A 24471-nucleotide genomic window follows, 5' to 3' on the forward strand; every position below is an offset into this window, starting at 1 on the left:
GGTTCAATCATGACTAAACCTATTCTGATCCCAGCAACTGATTGTAGTGTCTTCAGTGAGCCCAAATCGCCACACAGTTGCTAACCATTTATAAAACGTCTTTTTTTTTCTCTTTTTTTTTAAGTGTCGGCTAGCTTTCTACTGGAAAAATATCCGTTCCAATGCTGGAAGTCATTTGCATGTGTAGTAGCCCCTTATTTAGCTCAGACTTTGATGGAGATTTTGCTGAATTCACCTTAATCACTATTGGAGGATTCTGTTTTGACTTCCTGGAGGAATTAATATCTGTGAATTCACCAGTTCAGTATAAGCTCCCATTTCTTGTTAAGCTAAAAATGAGTCTTAACATCACTTGTAGGAATATACAATAGTTATACAATTTATTTAAACAGTAATATTCATAATATGATTACTTGCATTATTGTATTCAATCACTTTTATTGTGTTAGTTTACTGTATTTTTCGTATGTTAAAACAATCTTCCCTCTTACTTAATATGAAGCCTACTACCAAAACCTGTTTGAAACAATTGTTTGTTGCCCAAATCGAAACAAAAAAAATCAGTAAAATTTCATTATACGGTCGACATATCATTGTTTTAGAGTTTAACAGTAAACTGTTAGTTTACTTTTTTACCTACTTTACACTATCCCACTCATCATTTAATGTGCTGAAATAAGTTCAGCAAACCAGCTCTTCGATTTTATGTTCATGTAAGACCACGTGTGTATCAAAGAGGGGACTAAGACCTTGATACCTGTAATTACTAGAAATGCTACTACTTTCTAACCTGTTTATAATGCAGTTCAGTAGCTGAGGTTTGCTACAAACTAATAATTTTACTGCTAATTTTTACAGTGTTGTTTGGATAGTTTATATTCTTGCTGCCAAGATCGCCAAACTAGCATATAAAGCAAATGTAACAACAGATTCAAAGGAATACTTGCAAAAAAGTGTCATTATGGTTTTGTCTATTTAAAAACTGAATGTTCGAAGAAGGAATAGCTGAGCCTGCCCCTGCTTTTAAACCTGTTCTGTGTTAAGATCAAAGATTTTACTAATGTCTGTTATTAATGATTGCCCCCAATTATTTGTAGTGCTCTACCATGTCCATGGTCTCCCCTTTAATTAATGTTCATATAGTGAAAATCTTTAACTATCTTAGGTCTTAAGCCATTTATGCCTAAGGTTGAAATTTTTGAGTTTGTGCATGAAATTCACATATGTTGCGTAGAAAAATATAAGGAACAAAAATTTGAAGAGAAAAAAAATTTATTACATTCCATTGTTGAGTTATGTGGCGTTCCAAAATTGGAACACTAGGCAATTCCACTTCTTACATTATACATAACGTATAAAATTACCTGACTGTCGTTCCAATAATGGAACACGAGGCATTAATGGGTTAAAGATATTTAGCTGTAAAAAGAACACCACTGAGCAAACTCATCAAATTACAGATCCATGGCTGTCCTTATCTTGTGGAAGACTCCCAATGATGGAGTCATCTGCAAGTTCGGGATATGTATGCCCTTTTGTGAACTCCTTCAGTCATGTTTAGTTAAAAAGCTGAAATCTGTTTGGATGGTATATCTAGTGTAGTAGGTATCTGCTAAGAAAAGACAGTTTGATATGTCAGTATTTTGGGGTTAAACCCTCTCCCCAAAGCAGGAACACAAAATTCAGAAAAACACTGTTTTTTTTTTTTTACATTTAGTGATGATCTAAAGAAAAAATGGAAATTAGCAGACACTTATTTTTTGATTAATTTTATATATATATCAATTTTTATTGATACTGTGATACTGTGTATGCTCTGTGCTGAGCTGTCATGGGGCCTTATGTAAACTCAGGATGCAATTGACAGGCCACATGTAAAGCTCATCTCACCAACAGGGTGGACAGATGAGGGGGAAATGGGCAGTGTCCTGGATAGGTAAAGAGACAAGATCACGTTGTAAACTGGAAAGAGGAAGTTTGGCAAGGACGATGCAAAGCTCAATGGTTAGCAAGTGCTGTTTTTTGCTCTTGACGACCAGCACTCTTAGCTGTGTACCAGCTATCATCTTGATTCATTGAACTCGGTGAACCTCCAGCCCCTGGTCCCAGTGCTGGAAACTATAAGGAGACTGTTCTCTCCTTGTGTATTTGTTTATCTGTTAGTACTAGTGAGTGTTTTTAACTAATCTTATTACCTGTTTTAACACTGAATACAGGGAATGTATCAGTATTACTTATTAGTTAAGAAAATACATTTAGTCCTTCATGAAGTAAATAATGTCCATCCCCAGCATGTGCCCTTGGTGAGCATTGGCCACTGCACCACCAGATCACACTGTTTCAAAATAGCTTCATCAAATAACTGAACTAAATAGGTGCTTTAATCATAGATTTATTTTGTTGCATTGCATGCAGCACACTCTTGTCTGCTTGACTATGTGAATGAAAAGCATCAGGGCACTATTCAGCATACAGTATTTGCTTCTTCTATTGCACCCAATGCCGCTGCAATAATCACAGTCTCCTAATGACCATAACCTTGGCAGAATACATGTATTCTTCACACATGCAGGATTAAATGTATATGAATATAACATATGTTCAATTTTTTTGAGTCAATTACACACTGCGCATGATAACCCCTTCCTGGCTAGATGTTACCAGAAAACCAGATGATGCACTTGCATCATGATGTGCTGACAGCAGCAATAATTTTTTATTTATATTTTTTTTTTGCCACACGCTGCTGCGTGCTTCATGGAGAGTCCATAATTGTACTTGACTCCATTTGCTACAGAACAGGGTGAACCCAAGTTGTGCAATCGCAATGCTGATAACACTGTCTTTTCAGTACTGTGATCACCAGGATTAAAACCGGGATTAAAAGCAATATAGAAGTCATTCTTTAAACAGCAATCATCTTGCAACACCTCACAACCTGCATAATGGAAATGATGCCCAACATATTTTGCCTTCAGAATGCTTCTATGAAAACACATCGAAGAAACTCTTACAAAACTCCTGAAAAGTGCCTGAAAAACACAGAAAAAAAGCCTGAAAATGCTTGCAAATAGCCATTGAAAAGCTTGAAAAACTGTATAAACACACAGGACATTTACAGCGCTGGAGTATGTATGGACCCTTAGTTTCATGATAAGAAGTGCGGAAGTTGTGGTTCAATGCATTCAGTTCATTGGGAAAGCCACTTGCTTGGATGAATTAATAAGCACTGTTATGTAACTAGTCCTTCAGCATATGAACATTAGGACATGGCTTATAATTTGTACATGGCTAATCTCCTTATAAATTTCCTCAAGTTTCAGTCACACTGTGGCTTGGTTGCGTTTTTGATCTATACTAATAAAAGGCAAAGCCCTCACTCACTCACTGACTCATCACTAATTCTCCAACTTCCCGTGTGGGTGGAAGGCTGAAATTTGGCAGGTTCATTCCTTACAGCTTCCTTACAAAAGTTGGGCAGGTTTTATATCGAAATTCTATGCGTAATGGTCATAACTGGAAGCAGTTTTTCTCCATTTACTGTAATGGAGATGAGCTTCAACGCGTGGGGCGGAGTTTCGTGTGACATCATCACGCCTCCCACGTAATCACGCAGTACATAGAAAACCAGGAAGACCTCAAAAAAGCGCTGAAGAAAACATGCATTATATAATTGAGAAGGCAGCGAAACAATAAGAAGCGAGCGAGTGACATATACAACCATATTCATGAGTTCTGCTACTTCGGAAACAAAGCACGATGTAAACCTACACTTTAAATTAAGTTCATAGACAGGCTGCCGCTGGCGTTTGTAATTTAGTGCCTGCCCATATAAGGCCGTCCGTCAGCGGCAATCCAATAGCAAACTGCCACGGGTAAATATTCACGGGTGAAGGACTGTGCTTATGGAGAGGAAGATGAGATGGTCAGGGTGGTGTTTGACACAAACTCAGCGAAACTGCGAGAGAAAGGACTAAGGTAACATTAAATACAGCCATGGACATAGCACGAGATGGCACCAGCACAGCTGGGAACCTTCGATGCATGTACACCGAGTGGCTCACGTGAACTGACGCAGTGCACAGATAAAAAGCAACAGTTCCAAAGAGCGCTGAACAAAACCAAATTACACAATTGAAAAGGCAGCAAAAAATATGAAGCGTCTGATACATATAAGCATATTCATAAATCCAACTACTGCGGAAACAAAGCACACGTTGGAAAAAGTCAATGTCCGCTAAAGGAAGACAGTGTAAAAAACCGTGCATGCAGTGTGTCAGGTCTCAGATAAAGAAGAAGACGAGCTGTTTATTGATGCAGTAAGAAACGAATCGATGAATGAAACCTGTCATCTTTACAACGATTGACAAACACGGAATGTAACTTGAACACAACACATCCTACAAATACGAACCTGATTGAAAGAAATAATGATAATCAAATCCTTGATGACAGCAACACTCAGTAACACTCACAAAACAAATACTGTATATTGACAGTCATGTTACGTTATTTTTAAAATGTTCCCTTTTCTTTTCTAGCTTTTTAACACACTACTTCTCGCTGCGATCGCGGGTATATATATATATATATATATATATATATCCCGATCTACATACTCGAATAATGGATACTTTAATAGCCATCAATCATTGTTTTGGAAAAGCCCATACTCAGTGCATTCATTAGATGAGCGGTAAAAAGTAAGAGCGAGGGAGGATGACTTATTGAGGCATGCAGGCTGTAGTGCTTGGCGTCAACTCTATCTGAATTGCGATCACATTTGAAAAAATATATCTTTTCAAGTTCTATTTAGTCCATATGTGTCAAACTCAAGGGCAGCGGGCCACATCCGCCCGGCGTAATTATATCCGGCCCGAGATCATTTTATATACTGTATTATTGTTATTAAAGCCGGGTATATGAAGCGCTGGTAACACAATAAACTACAGATCCCATAATGCAGCGCTTCAGCTGCCTTGCCAACACTTACCGCGTTAATCAAGTCTAGCTTATGATGCTGCAAGTTATTGCGAAGCTAGCTCACACGATGCTGAAGAGAAAAGTTGATTCTGAAAATAGAGCCTTTAAAACCGATGGGAGGCTGAGTATATGTTTACTGAACCCGTGTGTCTCATTTGTGGAGCTAATGTGGCTGTAATTACAGAATTTAATCTAAGCCGGCACTATGAGACAAAACATCAGGGTAACCTGAATGCAATGCAGAAGATACAGAAAACAGCATAATTAAATAAGAATCTGACACTTCAGCGGACGTTTTAACCGTGCACAATCACAAAGTGATTTCAAGTGAAGCTGCTTTTATGGGAGACACAAATGCACCAGTTCACCTTGCCCCACTTTCCCTGTTGCCAAGTAATGTTAAACCAAGTCGTCACTACGGTGTTCCCAAATCGCACTTTGCTGATAAACTGGCGCTGCGCACTGAGTTTGCACGGCGCTTTGGTGACTTTGAAGAACAAAAAGTCCGTCTACATGCGGCTCGAACCTTGTGCATGTTTGGTAGCACATATCTGTGTGAGAAGCTCTTCTCAGTGATAAAGACTAACAAAACAGCACACAGGAGTCGCCTCACTGATGAGCACCTGCAATCCATCCTGAGAATCTCCACAACACAGAACCTCACACCAAACAGAAACGAACCTGTGGCCAAAAAAAGATGCCAGGCGTCCAGCTCTAAAATGACATATGAGCAAAGACAACTGAATGATTTGATTTGTTATTGCTGAAAGGAACACATTTTATTTATATTTCTAGGTTTTGTTATGCAGCATGTTCATATTTGAATTTGTATAATTTTGACAGGATATATTTTTATGGAGAGCAAAATCTTTTGGGATATTTAAAATCTAAGTTTATTTTTATATAAAATTACATAAGAGTAAAGAAATTTGAATGTTTGTTCTTTTAACGTTTACTTTATTTCTAACTTGTATAATTTAGACAGGATATATTTTTATGGAGAGCAAAATATTATAAGTTGTTTAAGGTTTGAGTTGATTTATTCACGAATAATATTCCTGTCTGTTTTTACCATTCCTACCAAAGATATTTCTGTCGACTAAATAAAAATTCCTTCTATTTAAAATTTAAATAGAACTTGAACAAATCGATAGTTCATAATATCCACGCAGACTTGCACGTAAGAGCGGAGTCATCCGTTTTAACAAGCAGTATTGCACTGAAATAGCTGTGTGTGTATATATGTAGATATGTATGTATATGTATATATATGTTTATATATGTGTGTGTGTATGTATGTATATATATATATGTATATATATATATATATATATATATATATATATATGTATTGTGTGTGTATGTATTTGTGTGTGTATGTATTTATGTGTGTGTGTATATGTATGTGTATATATGTAGATATGTAGATATGTAGATATATATATATGTAGATATATATATATAGATATATATATATGTAGATATATATATATAGATATATATATAGATAGATATATATATATATATATATATATATATATATATATATATATATATATATATATATATATATATACAGTGGCGTGAAAAACTATTTGCCCCCTTCCTAATTTCTTATTCTTTTGCATGTTTGTCACACAAAATGTTTCTGATCATCAAACACATTTAACCATTAGTCAAATATAACACAAGTAAACACAAAATGCAATTTTTAAATGATGGTTTTTATTATTTAGGGAGAAAAAATCCAAACCTACATGGCCCAGTGTGAAAAAGTAATTGCCCCCTGAACCTAATAACTGGTTGGGCCACCCTTAGCAGCAATAACTGCAATCAAGCGTTTGCGATAACTTGCAATGAGTCTAATACAGCGCTCTGGAGGAATTTTGGCCTACTCATCTTTGCAGAATTGTTGTAATTCAGCTTTATTTGAGGGTTTTCTAGCATGAACCGCCTTTTTAAGGTCATGCCATAGCATCTCAATTGGATTCAGGTCAGGACTTTGACTAGGCCACTCCAAAGTCTTCATTTTGTTTTTCTTCAGCCATTCAGAGGTGGATTTGCTGGTGTGTTTTGGGTCATTGTCCTGTTGCAGCACCCAAGATCGCTTCAGCTTGAGTTGACGAACAGATGGCCGGACATTCTCCTTCAGGATTTTTTGGTAGACAGTAGAATTCATGGTTCCATCTATCACAGCAAGCCTTCCAGGTCCTGAAGCAGCAAAACAACCCCAGACCATCACACTACCACCACCATATTTTACTGTTGGTATGGTGTTCTTTTTCTGAAATGCTGTGTTCCTTTTACGCCAGATGTAATTGGACATTTGCCTTCCAAAAAGTTCAACTTTTGTCTCATCAGTCCACAAGGTATTTTCCCAAAAGTCTTGGCAATCATTGAGATGTTTCTTTGCAAAATTGAGATGAGCCCTAATGTTCTTTTTGCTTAACAGTGGTTTGCGTTTGGAAATCTGCCATGCAGGCCGTTTTTGTCCAGTCTCTTTCTTATGGTGGAGTCGTGAACACTGACCTTAATTGAGGCAAGTGAGGCCTGCAGTTCTTTAGACGTTGTCCTGGGGTCTTTTGTGACCTCTCGGATGAGTTGTCTCTGCGTTCTTGGGGTAATTTGGTCGGCCGGCCACTCCTGGGAAGGTTCACCACTGTTCCATGTTTTTGCCATTTGTGGATAATGGCTCTCACTGTGGTTCGCTGGAGTCCCAAAGCTTTAGAAATGGCTTTATAACCTTTACCAGACTGATAGATCTCAATTACTTCTGTTTGTAATTGTAATACTTCATTTGTTCCTGAATTTCTTTGGATCTTGGCATGATGTCTAGCTTTTGAGGTGCTTTTGGTCTACTTCTCTGTGTCAGTCAGCTCCTATTTAAGTGATTTCTTGATTAAAACAGGTGTGGCAGTAATCAGGCCTGGGGGTGGCTACGGAAATTGAACTCAGGTGTGATACAACACAGTTAGGTTATTTTTTAACAAGGGGGCAATTACTTTTTCACACAGGGCCATGTAGGTTTGGATTTTTTCTCCTAAATAATAAAACCATCATTTAAAAACTGCATTTTGTGTTTACTTGTGTTATATTTGACTAATGGTTAAATGTGTTTGATGATCAGAAACATTTTGTGTGACAAACATGCAAAAGAATAAGAAATCAGGAAGGGGGCAAATAGTTTTTCACACCACTGTATGTATATATATGTATATATATGTATATATATATGTGTATACTGTATATATATACATATATATATATGTGTGTATATATATATATATATATATATATGTGTATATATATATATATATATATATATATATATATATATATATGTATATATATGTGTATGTATATATATATATATATGTGTATGTATATATATATATATATATATGTATATATATATATATATGACAACAACACATCACTCACAACAGTGACAAAACAATTACATTGACAATCATGTTACGTTATTTTCAAAATGTTTCCTTTTCTTTTTCATTGCTTCTTTAACACACTACTTCTCCGCTGCGAAGCGCGGGTATTTTGCTAGTATTTCAATAATGCAGGTCACTGGGCATGACTTTAATATTTTTCTGCTATACTCTATAACATTGAGATAATTCATATTGTTATTAGCGGTGTTCCCAAGTAATACTTGTCCACTAAGGTAGACAAAGTGAGCTAAAGATGAACCAATCAGTGACAAATTAGTATATAAAGCAGTATGATTACATTTCTTTTTGCCTTTAAATATATGTCCATAAGATGTCTGAAGAAAAAGTGAAGATGTTTCTGATATTAGGGTTATTTAAAAGCAGACAATTATATGCTTAGATGCTGGTTGTAGCGAAAATGTAGAAGTAACTGTGGTTCATCTTCTACAAATGGAAAAAATACACACACACACACACACACATATACACATACACATATATAATGAGCATTTACCTAAGGAACTGCAACATGGATAATGATTGCTAGTAGCTGCAACAATGGCATCCAGCTCTTTGCCTTTTACCAGTGTGTGATAACAATAATGTTGGGTGTTGGAGTGGGAAGAGCTGGAATGCAAGCAATGAAAATGTATTGAAGTAAACTAAATGTGTAGTCAACACAGTGAAAAATAAGAAAACTGTTGTTTATTTGGCACCCCCCACATGCAGTTAAATCCTTAAATGACAAATTGAGGGGGTTTTTCACCTCACAAGGGCAAAGCTTAAAAGACACATTTCAGTCTCTGTACACCTATAACCACAGTATATATCAAAACTCTTTGCCCTTGGTTTGCTTACAAATGAGCAGGCTTACAGATATGTCCCAGATGTTTCAGAATCTGTTTTATTTCATTGAATTCAGCCACACTAATACGTAGGAATGCTGTAGGACAAAAATAAATGTAAAAATATGGAAATAAAGGCGTTCTAAAATAATTTAAACATTTGCATAAAGAAATAAGCAACAAAATTGATATTATGATATATTTTGAGAGACATTCATATTCATATACTAGTTTGTTATTCACATTTAAAAATACCTTTCTATTGATTTGATTCCAAGATATCCCTACATACCCTAAAGCCAAAAACGTCCATACATTAAGTTACTACAGTATTAGAACAATTTGCCTTCTTATCCTGCCTAAAGTAAGCAAGGCCAGGACTTAGCAGAAATCCTTATTCATTTGTCTGGTAGTGTATACAGAGTAGCTTGGCCAAAATGATAGACATTACACTTTGTATTGATAAATTTTAGTTAAGCATTAGCCACTGTGATCAGATTCCTACACATTGCTGCATTCTCTATAGCCTCAGAATTGCTGATCCCTGAACCATGACTACTAGGTAATTTGCTGTTGTAATAACATAATTCATGGACACAGTTTTGCAAGTTACATATATTGTATGGGTATCATTAGCATATTTGCATCCCCACCCCAAAACCCCTGCCAAATGTGTGAAAAATCTCACTTAAAGGATACAGTAAGTTCTATATTATTTTCAGTCCAAGTTACTGCTTCGTAAGCCAAGTATGTATGCATTTGCCAGGTGAAGTTGTGTTAGGAAGAAATTCTTTTTAATATTTAGAAAGTACTTTATCTTGCCCACACTGTAAGGGTATGGGGCATGGAATAAAAGCATAATACCATACCAAATGCATCCATTTTTAAATCCAAGACCGTTGTCAAGTATCGATCTGTGTCTTCTGTGTTTCTGACGCATGTTTGTGACAATAAAAGGGATCTGAAATTAATTTTATCACATACTCTTGATGCTATTTTTCTCACGGTAAGGATATGTTTTCTATTTGCGTGTGTGAATTTTCACATAAATATGGAAGTAAATTGGAACAAAACCAACCTTTTGCCATGAAAAGTGATTTGGTCTTTTGGGAGGAAACCACATGCCTGAGGTGGTGAAAGGTTGTTGCGTGGGAAGACTAAGTGCTGAGCTATCATGCACAACTGGTCCTCTTTAAAAATGGCTGAATGTCATTATATTGGTGTGTTTTATTCAAAAATAACATACTGTATACATTTTTACAATGTGTGTTTAATTGGAAGACATGCATCAATGCTCAACAAGTGTCTTGGCTTGAAAAATAGATGTATTTAGTAAGTTTTTAAGCTGTACCTTCATGCCCCATAGACTACAATGTAAAGCACAATGTGTGGCTAATGTATTTAATTTATAGATAAACGCTTAACTTTAGTGCACAATTTTGTGTGGCAAATGCACATATACCATGTTTGTGAAGAATTAACTTTGGTTTGAAAAATACTGAACTTTTAAGTTCAGACCCTTTCCCTGGTGAAAAAAGAGCAGCTGTTTTGAGTCTGTTTGCTTTAACCATTTTGCTTGCATTGTCAATGCTGTCTAGTTTGCACTTTGAACAAACAATATTTTCTGACACTCATGAAGTGCTGACTGTTATTCTGTGTATTGGGTTGTTTTACATTGTAAAATATTACTCCCTGATCCCCCCGCTCCTCCCTTCAGGCCCCAGGCACACATCGCAAGCGGAGGCTAGCTCACATTCGCAGTGAGCTGTTGCACAAGGACTTGGATATGGAAGAACCCGAGTACTGGCCTTCTCCCCTTCCACTTCTCACCCCTGGTTTACCTGCCACCTATTTACTTCCCAGCCCCAGCATGCAGGTACAAGAGGAGCCCATGTGAGGCAGCGCAGCTTTGGTGTCTTTAAAGTTGTGTTTTTGTCAAATTTGATAACTGTTGAGAAGGTGGCTGGCACTCTCAAGCTATACTTAGGATTCTTCTGTAAGTAGAGTGGAACTCATCACTGTAGGTGTAACCTAAAGATCCTTTCCTGACAATTTTGAAGTTGACATCTGTTAACGTGGTGTATTATCATTTTCAGCATGGCCAAGGGTTGGCTATGTGTTCTTCTGAGACTTGGTGTTGGGATACTAACTGGTGTTTGCCATATTAACTTTTGGGCTTTCTTACCTACAGCTGTAGAGCTAAACTCTGTGCTAGCTCTATTTTAGAATCTGTTTATTGTAACTTTTCAGATTCCCTCGGGAAGTATAGCAGATGGAGCAATGCCCTCCATCCCAAAGAAAAAGAAGGATGAAAACGAACAGAGACCAACAACTCCCCAGCATCCTAATCTATTTCCACCAGACACCAAGTATGTTTACTCCAACTTGTGCAGTTTCATGTTCATTGTGTGTCTCACTGTGACCACTTGAATACTTGTTAAAGTTGTATTTATAGTTCTGAAGTGTAATTATTACTGCAGTGAAATCTATATTGTCTGAAGTGGGAGGCTGATATTATTGCAGGGAAGGGGGATAGCAAGCATGGGAAGTAGTGGGTGGTACACTGAACTGAAATGTGAAATGTATCAATTTCATGAGGAAGCAGTAATTGTCACGACCTTACAGGTTAACGAAGCTGAGCTGATTAATCTTTTTTGTGTCACAAAAATAGTGTTTTAAAACTAGAGCTGACTATTATTATTTCTGTGGCTGCCATAAACATGACTATGACTCTGTAAATGGTGATAAGAAAATCGTGTCCATAACTGCAGAAAATAATTGGAGCATCTGCTCAATTACTTGGATTACAGGGCCGGTTTTTTTCGCAAGATACTGAAGAAGGACAAGCGAACACACAGAGATGCTCTGCAGACTCCTGAGGAGCCAGAGATGACTTTCTCTCAAACAGTGGCAGAGTGTATAGCTTTGAAAACTACAGTTGAAGGTTAAAATTAATAAATATTTACAATAATATATTAGTCTGTATGAGTTAATTTGCCTTTTCACTTTATGGTATAATTTTTTCATCAATGTTTACCCAATTTAACTAACATCTTATTCCTGTTTTCTGTTTGTTTGTTTATTTATTAATGTATTTATCCATCCATCCTAGGTAGCATGTCCAAAGCCCACTACTGTTCTAGGCTATCAATTTTCTTTTGCCTGGTGAAGCTAATTTTTCATTGTGTTACAGTGACCTCTAGTGGGCAAAATATTCACTGTAGGGAAATAACTTACCCTGCATAATTTACTGAACCATTTTTTCCTTTTTTTTGTATGATTTTTACTCTCAACCAGGACCCCAACATCAGCAACTTCGTCCACATCCTGGAGAATCTGCTACTCTGAAACTGAGGCGGAATTGCAGCATTAAGATCAGCAATGTGTCAGAACAGTGGGGTGATTCAAAGCTTTGTGAGATCTCTAACAGCAATGAGTTGAAAGAACTTGATGAGTTTCTGGGCAACCAGGTGAGGTGTGGTAAAATTGAGAGTTGGCAGTCCATTGTACTGCTACCCTTTTAGGAAGATGGCTTTACTTATACTAGTACAGACATATCTATTTAAAAAAAAAAAAACACTATGATGAGGTGAAGAGCACTGCTGTTATGTATGGTGTTAGATATCTAGCATTTCTGCTTTAGGATCAGTTGTGGAAGCACTGCCTTGTCCTTAGCGTCTGTGTGTTGTGTTCTAGGTAAATGACTTGCGATCTCGAGGAATAAAGCTGTCTGAAGTTGAAAATATTTTCATCACAGCAACTGTGCAGTTCCGTGAAACTCTCAAGAGCATATACTCTGTACAAGTAAGAAATTCTTGTCTTTTCATGGATCTTTCAAGGGCCTCGGGTTAGAAGAACACCTTGATCTTCCTCGGCATACTGTGACTACTGTCTGTCCGATTTAAATCTGTTTGTTTTTGTTTCAGAAACAGAGCTTATCCTACAAGGAACTTTTGAAGATCTATAAGAAAAAAGTTGTCCATTTAGCTGGAGAGAAGCAAAAAACCGAGGTTCAGCTGGTAACCAACCTGTTCCAGTCAGTGCTGGATGGCTTCATTCGTAGAGAAGTTAAGAAAGGAGAAGTAGATCCCAAAGTATGTTACATTTACAATCTGTGACAGTATTAACTACAAAATGACTCTATAGATTTGTAAATGTATTATTTTCATTTAATTAAATAGTGCCACTCAGGATCCTATGAAGGATTAGTTTGAAGACACTCCTAACTGTGTACAGTATTGTTTTTAACTGACTAGAATTTCCCTTTCAGTCCTTGAAAGCTGAGAAAAGGAGAAGAAAGAAGGAAAAGTCAGTAAGTATGAGTTCACATTAGACTTGTCTTAATAATAAGGTTGCAATAAAAGATCAACACACTCTATTTTCATTATTGGTTACGCTATTGTATATGTCCAGAGGAGCAAGTAGAGTATTTATTGAAGAGCAATACATTTGAGATGGATCATTCAGACCTTATTGTGATGTTGTATTTTTTTAGCTGGAAACATACATGGGCCACACATTAATCAGCTACCAAGTAAGCATTGTGCAGTCCTGTGAATGGTGTACATCCTACATATGGGTCATGGAAAAAGCACTGATGTGCAGATGTAAGTATTTACTACACTAAAACCAGGAGGCAAGAGCAGTTGTTGAAAATAACACAATAAAAAAACTTTTTTAACTACTTAATTTATTCACAGCATGCAAGATGGCATTTCACAAAAAGTGTAAATGCAAGATTCAGAATGAGTGTCCAGTAGGCTGCAGAAGAAAGGTTAGTATTAGGATGTGAATGTTGAGTATTTAACCAAAAACATCTAAGGTGGTTGTGTGCTAAAAAGTAATATAAACAAGCTTTTTTTTGTTTTGCATAAAACAGAATGATTACTCTTTCTCAGTTACAAAATTCACCCTCCAGAAAGTACTCTTGACCAACAAGAATCCATAAAACTGAGCCATTGATTTTAATTCTCACCTACAAAATTGTATCGAATACCCCCATCTTCTGGTGGTGTACAGGTGCTTTTTCTCCACAAAATATTGGAACTCTTTCCACGAAAACAAACATCTGTTAAACAGTTTCCTATATATGCCTTCAATAGTTAATCTCATGCAAATTAGTAAATGAGGAATAAAAAAAAAATGCTTGAATAGACTTTATTTCTAAGCCTGAATCAGCTTTCTTCCTGGAAAACAAGCAGAGAGCAGAGCCTGTCAATAATCTCAGAGAATTAAAAGCACCCTCCTACAGTTGCAGTTTACGCAGCTTGTATGTGTTCTGTGAATTCGCTGATCCTGCTGTTGATTGATGCCTTTGCTTAAATCTAGTTGTATTATTTTAAACTTTTCAGGGTGAACCAGAGACACACCACTTTGGTATTTCCATCTGCTCCCTCGCCAGTGACAAGAACCCTGTTCCTGTAGTCCTGCAGGTTCTGCTAGAGTATGTAGAAATCCATGGGCTTTACACTGAAGGCATCTACCGAAAGTCTGGCACTACAAACCGCATGAAGGAACTGCAAATGCTTTTGGAGTCAGGTTGGTGTCCTGAAGACCACCCTTGACTCTACCCTATTTCTAATCACAAATTAAGTACTGTATTACTCTTCTTCAATAGACCCCACCAAAGTCAACTTGGAAGGCTTCCCTATTCATGCCATTGCAGGCGTTTTGAAGAAATGGCTGCGTGACCTGCCAGAGCCCCTGATGACCTTTGCACTTTACAGTGACTTTCTTCATGCTGTCGGTAAGATTCCCATCCCAGATTGTAATGGTCAGCAAAGTTTACAGTGATTGACTGTACTTCTTAAATAAAATAAACTAACTCAGGTTTAGTTGGGTACAAAATTTAGACCTGTCCAATGTCTGCAAATTTTAATGAACAATTTCTGTTTTCTTGCTAAATTTAACTGTTAAAAAATAAATATAATATCTAATGTGCATTGTGCAAAAGACTGATCACCCTGTCAGTCAGCACTTTGTAATATCCTTAGCAGAAATCAGTTTCCAAGCATTTCTTGTAGCTAGTCTTTCCAGTCTTGCTTTAGCTGTTTGTCTTCATTCCTTTTTGTAAACTGCATGTAGCAATTTGAACAGAGGTCTCCAAACTTTACATAGAACTATGTATGTGTCTGTCCCATCAAAGAACCCTTGCTTCCATTTCCACAGATCTGCCAGAGAAGCAGGAACAGGTTCAGACCATCTACAGAACTCTGGGCCAGCTACCCCCTGCCCATTACAGTACTCTAGAGAGGCTGGTTTTTCACTTGGTCAGGTAAGTGGTCAGTGAGAAGACAGCTTTTCATCACTTTCTGATGTCTTTGTACCAGTAACAGCTCTCCATTGTCATCTGATCCTAAACTTATAGAGTGGCCAAGTTTGAAGAATCAAATCGCATGTCACCAAATGCCCTGGCCATCGTCTTTGCACCATGTATTCTTCGCTGCCCAGATAATGAAGACCCCCTGATGAGCATGAAAGATGTTGCCAAGACAACCATGTAGGGTTTCTTTTTCTTTATATACAGTGTAGTTTTATGTGTGTATGTATATATGTATAAAATTATATGTAATTTTATGATTTTATTTTTACAAAGAAGTGAACACGAAGTTTCACCAAGTCTGACTTATGGTTACAGGTGTGTGGAAATGATTATAAACGAACAAATAAGAATATACAACCAGAAGATTGAAGAGATCGAGCAGCTGGAGTTTGCAGAGACTCTTGCCGTCAACCAGCTCAGATTGAAAAGGCAGAATACGGTAATACATTATTTGGGAGTTGCTGTGTGCTTATGTTAATTATAAGGCAGGAGCCAAACAATTGGTGAAAAGAATGTGCATTTATAAGTATGTTGTTTGGGAGTAAGGAAACTGGAAATATGTTACTGGTAGTGTGTGATAAGAGAGAAAGAGGTGGTACACATACTGGCTGCATTACAGCTAGGAGAGCCATATCTGCAGCTAGCTAATGGAGATCTTCTTTAGCTAGGAAGTAAAACTGATAGCTCAAATTCCAGCAACCCATGTTCACCTCTCTAGGAGGCCCAACATAGGGAAATAACTGCAATACTTGGAGAGCCAGGTGCCCACATTTTTGCAGGTGTGAAATGTGACCTTTTTAGCTAGAGTTCTGAAAAGAATTGGCTTTTTAAAGATTAAAAATGGGTGCTGGAAGCACTTTTGGCTCATATTGAGTTAACAGGATCTCACTGAAGAAGCCAGTCCCACCTAATCTCAAAGGTGTTTTGTAGGACTGAGACAGTGGGGAGAGGCAGGGCCCTTTCTGGAAGCACTTGATGCAATCTATGAATGAGGCCTGAGCAGGATGCCTTTTAACAATTTTGTGGAATATTCTGTGAAATCTAAACAGATGTTAATGTGCCACATTATTACTTTTGTAACTCTGTTAACATTTAAATTGTATATCAGTCATGAACAATACATCAAAAAGTGAAAAATTTGTATCCTACAATTTCACTAGTTCATTATGATCTGGAATATAAAAGCAGAAAGTGGAGATTTTTTTTCCAGGAGGCAGGGTCTTATTTAAAGATCTTGCCTATGTTAGGTTTTTTTTTCACTTCATTGCACCCATACCCCTCTCCCCAACTAAAATTTAATAGTCTAAATGCATTGGTGTTAGTTTGTGTCCAGATTGTGATAGTAATACGCCTGACATGAATTTTTACACAGATAAGACTGTAGAGTAGCTCTGTCGTTTTTGGTCAGTAGAATTTAACTTTGCATTATTAAAATGGTATCTATTAGCATCAAGTGAAATTTTTAATAATAGAGGAGTTACTGTCTTCTATTCTTCAGTGTACTTTATTTGACATATTTAGTTTTATTGCCTTACCTGAAACATTTATTAAGGAAAATTACAGCTCTACTGTATATTATTAGATAAAAAGCTAAGAAAGAAAGGACACTGCATTTAAACAAACAAAAAAAAGTTTTAATAATATAATACCATATTTAAATTGCATGTTTAAAATGAATGACAAAAGGTACCAGAGGTGATGTTTATCAGCAACCTGCAGACAATACTTTTGAACAATTCTTTGATAGAGATAAAAATACAAGAGAATGTAATTGCTTGTATCACTTTACATTGTTTCATAACCAGGTCCTAATAATGAAAAAAACTTAACAGCACCCAAAGTTGGTATAGAAATTATGGATGTTCTCTAGACATTTGTTCAAATAAGAAAAAAATAATAAAAATGTGTCATTTTATTAATCCGTGTTATATGCAATCAGACCTATTGCTGTCTGTGGGAAGCAAATATTTTTTTGAGTATGCTAGATGTGTACTAAAAACTCAAATTTTCATTAGTTTAAAAAATGAATTCTTTGAAATGAACTTTAGAGATCTACTGAAATATTCTACTGTTTAAAGCATACGAATAGGACCAATTTTATCAGTATCAAAGCAGGGAATTTATATTGTCATATGAGACAAAACACATGAGTTTGTTTTAGAAAGACTGTTCCACCTATAGGTATTGAATTGCACCTACAGTGGATACCAAAGTCTATACACAGCTATTGAGATTTGTTGATTTAAAGACATAACAAATAAGGTTACACCTTTTTTCCACCTTTAATGAATATTGTAAACAATAAAATGTAAGTAATGGTACACTGGTATTTCTCATGGGTAAAATACCCAACTAGACACCATTGTTTTAAAATATATATATACAGTGATACCTTGAGATACGAGTTTAATTCATTCTGTGACCGAGCTCTTAAGTCAAAATGCTCTTATCTCAAATCAATTTTCCCCATTGAATGAATTTAAATGCCATTAATCCATTCTGGACCCCAAAAAAACACTGCAGTTTTTTGTTACATGTTTTTCAATAAGAAAAATATACTTATAAACAACAAATATTGCATAAAACCACAATACAATAGAATGTACTGCAATAAACTGGTTTTAATAAGTACAGTATAATGTACAGCATTTACCTTGGAGATCAGACAAGTTGAAGATGCTGACGGAGGTGGTGGAAAAAGGCTGATCTGAATAACAATGTTATTCACTGATTTTTGCCCTTTTCGCCGCACCTTCCTCACTTTCATCTGCAGGGGTTTTCGATAAAATCCTGTCCAATGAGGTCTGTTCCATCCTCTCTTTCAGAATGTTTCTAAAATGCGTTAGGCAAGTGTCATTAAATAGAGCCGCAGCGCGATCAGTTGTAACTTTTTCAGGATGTTTCTTTTTCAATAAAGTCAATTGTTAGGCAAGTGTCATTAAATAGCACCGCTGCACTATCGGTTGCAACTTTTTCCACGGTGTTTCTTTTCTTTAAACTTCGAAACTTTTTCCCAAATTGCAAACACTTCCTTTATCTCACTTTATGAGGTAACCTCCTCCGCCTCTGCCTCATCCGTGATAACGATCTCCTGCAGAACCCCCGTATGTTGCCACGTCTGTAGTTCCATCAACTCCTCTGTCGTCAGTTCCTCTGAATGCTGTTTGATGGCTTGAATTTTGGCTCGTAACTCAAGGCAAAAAAATCGACCTAGTGACAGCTCGTATCTCAAAAAACGTTGGGGCACTTGTATCTCAAGGTACTACTGTATTAGCTTGAATAAATGAATGTAAGTTTATTTTTATGCTTTAGGATAGGGTAGAACTTCAGTTCAGGTGCCTTAGCCAAAAGCACTGATTATGCAAAGTATATTGTTAAATTTAGAATGTACACACCAGCATAAAGCTGAATACTTTAGTAAGTTATTGTGCAATTTTAGGTTTTCATGCTCTTGTTTAGTTATACACATTAAGAGATTGTCAGGTCTAGAATGTCCAGTATTATTTTAACTGGATCAGGGTGAGTCATATTTAATATTTCTGTTTGTTTATGGCCAGCATGAATGTATGCAATAAATGTGCAGCAGTACATTTGATTCAGTACCATTTAACATGGAAGATCTGATCTGAATCCAGTGTAGTGTAATGAACCTATTTACTGGGCTGGCAATCGAACCCAGATCCCTAGGAAGGAGCAGCAAAACCTACTGTGCCATCCTTTTTTTGTATTTGCAAATAAACAGTTTTCCAAAAGGATTATATACACAGGTTTTAGGAGTAAATTAGTCTTTCTAAGACATTTTTAATATTGTTAAGAAAGATTAATGATAAATATTTTATGTATAGGAGATTGTTTAAAGGTGTTTTTAATAATATTTAAGTAAAATGTTATTCTTATGTAGTACTTTCTTTTTCCAGAATTATCCAATAAGCTCAATGTGTTGCGCAACTTTGCATTCTGCAGCTCACTGAATCAGTTCATTTGGACTTTTTGTTTTTTTTTGGGTCAGTAACACTGCTGCTGGTGCAAGTCAGCTGGCAAAGTTAATGTCAAGGTTAGAAGATATCTACCTAGGTAAACTGCAAGATGATAAATAAACATGTTTTAAAAAGTCTAAAATGAAAAATTGCATTTGCCACAGTCATTTTTGTTTTGTTATTAGATTCTAAGCTAATCTGCCTGAAGACTTGTGAGATTGTTCTCAACTATGTATGGTTCCTTGAATTAAAGTCCATATAAGTAAATCAGATTGTGATTATTTTAAAGCTTTTGTCAAACATTTAATGCAAAGTTATACTTGAAAACTCAACTAAATTATCTTAAAGAACATAGCTAATTTAATGTAATATGTGCATTTATCAGATATAAATGATTTTCCTCTGTCACACATTTTCAAAAATGCTTTACAAAGTCCATTACTTGATTTGTGTAACCTATAATGGTTAAATCTTTGCATTTATTATATGCCGCAAACTGAAGAGCCTCTTGCTGATAACAATTTAGCAAAAATTTTAGAGTTTTCCATTGATCGTTCAGCCAACCACACGCACACAATGTTGTTTGGTACATAAAGAATAGTGGCTTGTGTAATTACGGATTTGTAAGTTCTTTTTTGCATTAGCTTAAGGTAGGTGACACTCGGGTGACACAGATAACCCCACAATCATCCCAAGTTAGCTATATTTTATGTTTTAGTTATCTATTTCACAATGTGCCTTTTGCAACCCTATTTGGAGGCACTCACTTGCCTTTTAGTGAAAATTTGTCTGTCTTCATGGCCCTTGCCCCAGTCTCATTGTATATTTGTCTTTTGATATCTTACTAGAGACCTGAAACAGTGAGACAAAGAGTAACAGATATTAGAAACTAAGTTAGAAAATGTACACCTTTCACACATTTCAGGTGCATTTGGGGACTTTATAAACTGCTCCAGCTTTCAAATTAGTTAACTTTTTGTGTTTATTAATCAAAAGATTTAACTAGTTGTTAAATATTTTTGTAACAGTTAGTCATATTCAAAAAGAACAGCAATAATAGAATGCATACAATAGAATCACCTGTGTTATTAGACTATGTTAAATACATGCCTTTTAACAGTACTCTAAAATATCATGCAGTTGGAAACTAGCTTTCATAGACGGCAGATTCAAATTCAAGTAATATAAAAAAAAGGGCTTTAAGTGCTGCTGTTAGTTGTGGTGGAGGGTATGTGACTAACTGGAGTTCATATTTCTTGAATATAACATTTTTGAAAGAAGTATCCAATGAAGAGTTAAAATCTTAACTGAACTGTCTCTAGATAAAATTGTTGGCTGCATTGGCTCATGATGGTCTGGAGCTTTGCCGATTAAATTAGTATCCGAGAAATATTGAATGATTGTAATGTGCAGATAGTTTTTTTTGTAATTGACATTTATATTTCATTTTTGGGGCTTTTCTGAACCTTTAAAATTAAATATGTCTTTTGTAGTTTTGTGACACGGAGAATGTGTGTCTGATGTGTTTTTCACTTAGAGACTTATTTAAAAGTTTATAATTGTTTTTATGTCCTGTTATTTTCAGCACCATCTTGTTTTTCCAATTGTTGCCACCATTTTGAGGGTTTTGTGACACACATTACCATGTCCACACATCCCAACATGCATTGGAGCAATGTGATGCCATCATCAGTGTGGCTAAATAAAACTCACCCCTTGCACTTTAGGGTTGCAGTCAGGCTAGGCCAGTGGTTTCAAGATCAGTCCCGGGAGACCCCTATGTTTTTATTGCAACCGGTTTCACCATTGGTTCATTGTTCGTACTTTTACCTGATCCCCTTATTTACTTCTCAGACCTAAACACATTTCCAAGGAATTAATAAACATATGCTTTATTACCAGTTAAATATTCAGGTTTCTTTTGCCATTTTCTTTTATAATGTACTCTTTTCTGTAGGGTTTGCCCCTACATTGTATCCATATGTTGGTAATCAGCAATTGACAATGCAGACACAGGTACAAACAACATTGAATCCTAAAGCAGAGCAATTATTTCAGTGCCATTTTCTCTTGTCTGCTCATTAAGAAATATTTCTTTAGCATTCAGCATTTCAATACAAGTAAGTTGAGAAGGGAGTGAACTCTATAGAAAAGGGTTTATTAAAAAGAAAATGGCAATACATTTCTTTTAGTAAAAATATAAATATTTCAACATTTCTAAAAATACAAGAAGGAAAAGGACAAGTTAAACAATGAGATCAATTAAAAGTAACAGTGATCCAGTGACTGGTGAAGTTGGTTGGAATGAAAACCCTGCATGTCCCCCAGGACTAAACTTGGGAGCCACTGATTTAGACTTTTTAGGGTTGGTCGGGACTGCACTTGTCTCTGGCTATCAAATGTCCCAGGTTCACACTGGGTTTGTTGAAATGTGGTTTTCCTTTTGTCTCCAGCCCTGGCTTTTAAAACTTGGGTACTTTCTTCCTTCTGGAGAGGTGGTATGTACTTTGGCCTTTTCTGCATGTTTATAATTCATGTTTCACATTCCACTTGCATGATGAGCTGAAATGCTTCTAGATTTCATTCATGCATGCTGTAATACATGGTACTATCATGTCTTCTTTGATAGTTTAGCAACTAGTCACAAACTTGCAGTGACCAACGCTGTACAGTTTCAACACATGTCTGCTCAGTCCATGGATGATGCATGTTGGTTTTGCTTGCTCCCCCACCCAACATAACCATTCCATTTAATTTCAATACCTTATTATATGCATGCAGTTTTTTTTTTTCTTTTTTGTACATAATTCCTTTCCTTGCCCTGAACCTTAAGTCCACAATGTTGGATAGCTCATGCTAGCTATGAGAGAAAGGCAATATTACTTATGTCACATTATTTTTCAATGTGTCATTCAATGTCTCGGGTTAAATTATGTTCCCTGTGCCGCCTCCATAATGCTGTAATCCAGCTGTTCCTGGTTTTTGTTTTCACACGTTCTCTACTTCCCCAGTCAGTTGCAGTTGCTCCACATTCTTAGTGGTACTTTATAAGGAAAAAGTCTGTTCACATGTGCCCATTTTGTTGTGAATTAATCCATTGTCTTGCCTTTACAGATCACTGTGAAGCGAACATCGGATGAAACCATGTCTGAAGACTATGAGCCCACTGATTCTGATATTGAAGCTGATACTCTGATCGAGCGCATCCGGTCCATTAAACAAGAGAAGTGAGTTTACTGCAACTGTCCAAATGGATTCTGGTTTTGTCCTTCTGTAGAAGGCATGTGTGAAAGTGTTGTGTGGATTTGGAAACCTTGGAGTGTGAGCAAGTGTTGGATTATATGTTTAAGTTTGAAAGTTTCTCAGAGTGTGTATTTCTCATCCTCTGGCTCTGGGCTCCTTTTCTTCTTTAGAGAAGAAATTACTTATGGACTCCCAGAGCTGGACCACCCTGGGTCAGACCAGGAGAATATTGATTCTGAGGCATCTGCTAGTACAGAGAGTCTTTTGGAAGACCGCCCGGGCAACTCGGACACGGAAGGTCAGTATTAAGGTACAGTTATCACTTTTTTCTTCTTCTCTAAAAAAAAATGTTAAAAAATTGGTTGTGTTATATAATTGTAACTTTTTGAAAACTGCTTTTCAAATCTACATTAATGGATTAAAAGCCAGAAGTCTACATGACCATCATCATCAAGTCCTTCCAAGAGAACCCTAAATACAAAGAGGACCGTTTCATTTATGTTAGGTAGAATGCCCAGAGGGGACTAGGCAGTCCCGTGGCCTGGAACCCCTGCAGATTTTATTTTTTCTCTCCAGTCATCTGGAGTTTTTTTTGTTTTTCTGTTCTCCCTGGCCATCGGACCTTACTCTTATTCTGTGTTAATTAGTGTTGTCTTATTCTAATTCTTTCTTTGTTGTTTATTTCTCTTTTCTTCATCATGTAAAGCACTTTGAGCTACATTATTTGTATAAAAATGTGCTATATAAATAAATGTTGTTGTTGTTTAGATTTCAAAAATAAGTTTCTACATGCTAAGAAACTTTTTCTGTTTGACATGCATTTCCTTGAGGTGAGGAGGAGGAGGAATGTACCATATGGCTCTTTTGTTGGGACTGCTTCTTGCTCCCAACCCATTTGGGTCACAGTAAAATGTTTCTAAACCTTCATATGCCTGTTTCATAAAGAGTTATTATGCTGTTGACAGTGAATACAGAATATTAGGCATTACTGAAAATGGCTGAGATCAAAACTGTTAGGTGGATGTCAGGTAAAACATCTAAGATTGGATCTCACTCCTTAGAATGACAAATGTTACTGAACATACACATATGGTAATTAGATGGACATCCTTAGTCTGTGTCCTTATTGTGCCACTTATTACAACCTGCAACAAAGATAACTAAACAAATATAACATTCAAAAAGCCAAGGATTTCTTACTTAGAAGAATTAGTAATGCAACCAGTGTAATTTTAGAATATTGCACAGACACTTCTAACAGTATGATTTAACAAACCATCTTTGGTCTTGTGAGCACCTCATTTCTTACAGACTTGAGTGCAACCAATTAATAAAACAGTAAAGTGTTATCCATAAATATTTCTGTTTAAGTTACAGTAAAGGGAGTGGTTGGAAATTGTAACCCTTTGTAGCAGGGGTCTTTTGCTTTACATTTTAGCATATGTGTGTTGCATGTATCTTTTCAGAGGTTATTCTCTGAAAACATTTTTCTAGAAAATTGAGTTTTCATCAGAATCTTTTTTTTTCCTTCTAGCTTCAAATTTATTTATTTTTTTTACAGAACTACTTGAACAAAGCCAGGTCTCATTTTTATGATTACCTGTTCTCATGCAGAAGCTCGTGTTTTGCTGTTGAGAGTTAGTAAATTGGTCCAG

The 24471-nt window shown here is 36.3% G+C and overlaps 1 protein-coding gene across 8 annotated transcripts in view; it reads left to right on the top strand.

The window, feature by feature from the left end:
• Positions 1-24471, top strand: part of LOC120537654 (unconventional myosin-IXb-like) — a 96111-nt gene that overhangs the window by 69925 nt on the left and 1715 nt on the right. For 3 of the 8 annotated variants that reach the window (XM_039766748.1, XM_039766751.1, XM_039766750.1), the window contains 17 exons: positions 10992-11150; positions 11525-11643; positions 12085-12218; positions 12572-12744; positions 12971-13078; positions 13201-13368; positions 13545-13586; positions 13770-13881; positions 13975-14048; positions 14626-14812; positions 14892-15020; positions 15443-15548; positions 15642-15773; positions 15912-16035; positions 22027-22071; positions 22688-22800; positions 22987-23114. In XM_039766748.1, coding sequence (XP_039622682.1) covers positions 10992-11150; positions 11525-11643; positions 12085-12218; positions 12572-12744; positions 12971-13078; positions 13201-13368; positions 13545-13586; positions 13770-13881; positions 13975-14048; positions 14626-14812; positions 14892-15020; positions 15443-15548; positions 15642-15773; positions 15912-16035; positions 22027-22071; positions 22688-22800; positions 22987-23114 — 2053 coding nt within the window. Of the gene's footprint in view, positions 1-10991; positions 11151-11524; positions 11644-12084; positions 12219-12571; positions 12745-12970; positions 13079-13200; positions 13369-13544; positions 13587-13769; positions 13882-13974; positions 14049-14625; positions 14813-14891; positions 15021-15442; positions 15549-15641; positions 15774-15911; positions 16036-22026; positions 22072-22687; positions 22801-22986; positions 23127-24471 lie in introns of all 8 variants that reach the window. The other 5 variants (XM_039766753.1, XM_039766756.1, XM_039766749.1 and 2 more) reach the window with 4 other exon arrangements.

The sequence above is a fragment of the Polypterus senegalus genome, chromosome 10 (genome assembly GCF_016835505.1).
Source record: "Polypterus senegalus isolate Bchr_013 chromosome 10, ASM1683550v1, whole genome shotgun sequence".
NCBI classification, from domain to species: Eukaryota; Metazoa; Chordata; class Cladistia; order Polypteriformes; family Polypteridae; genus Polypterus; species Polypterus senegalus.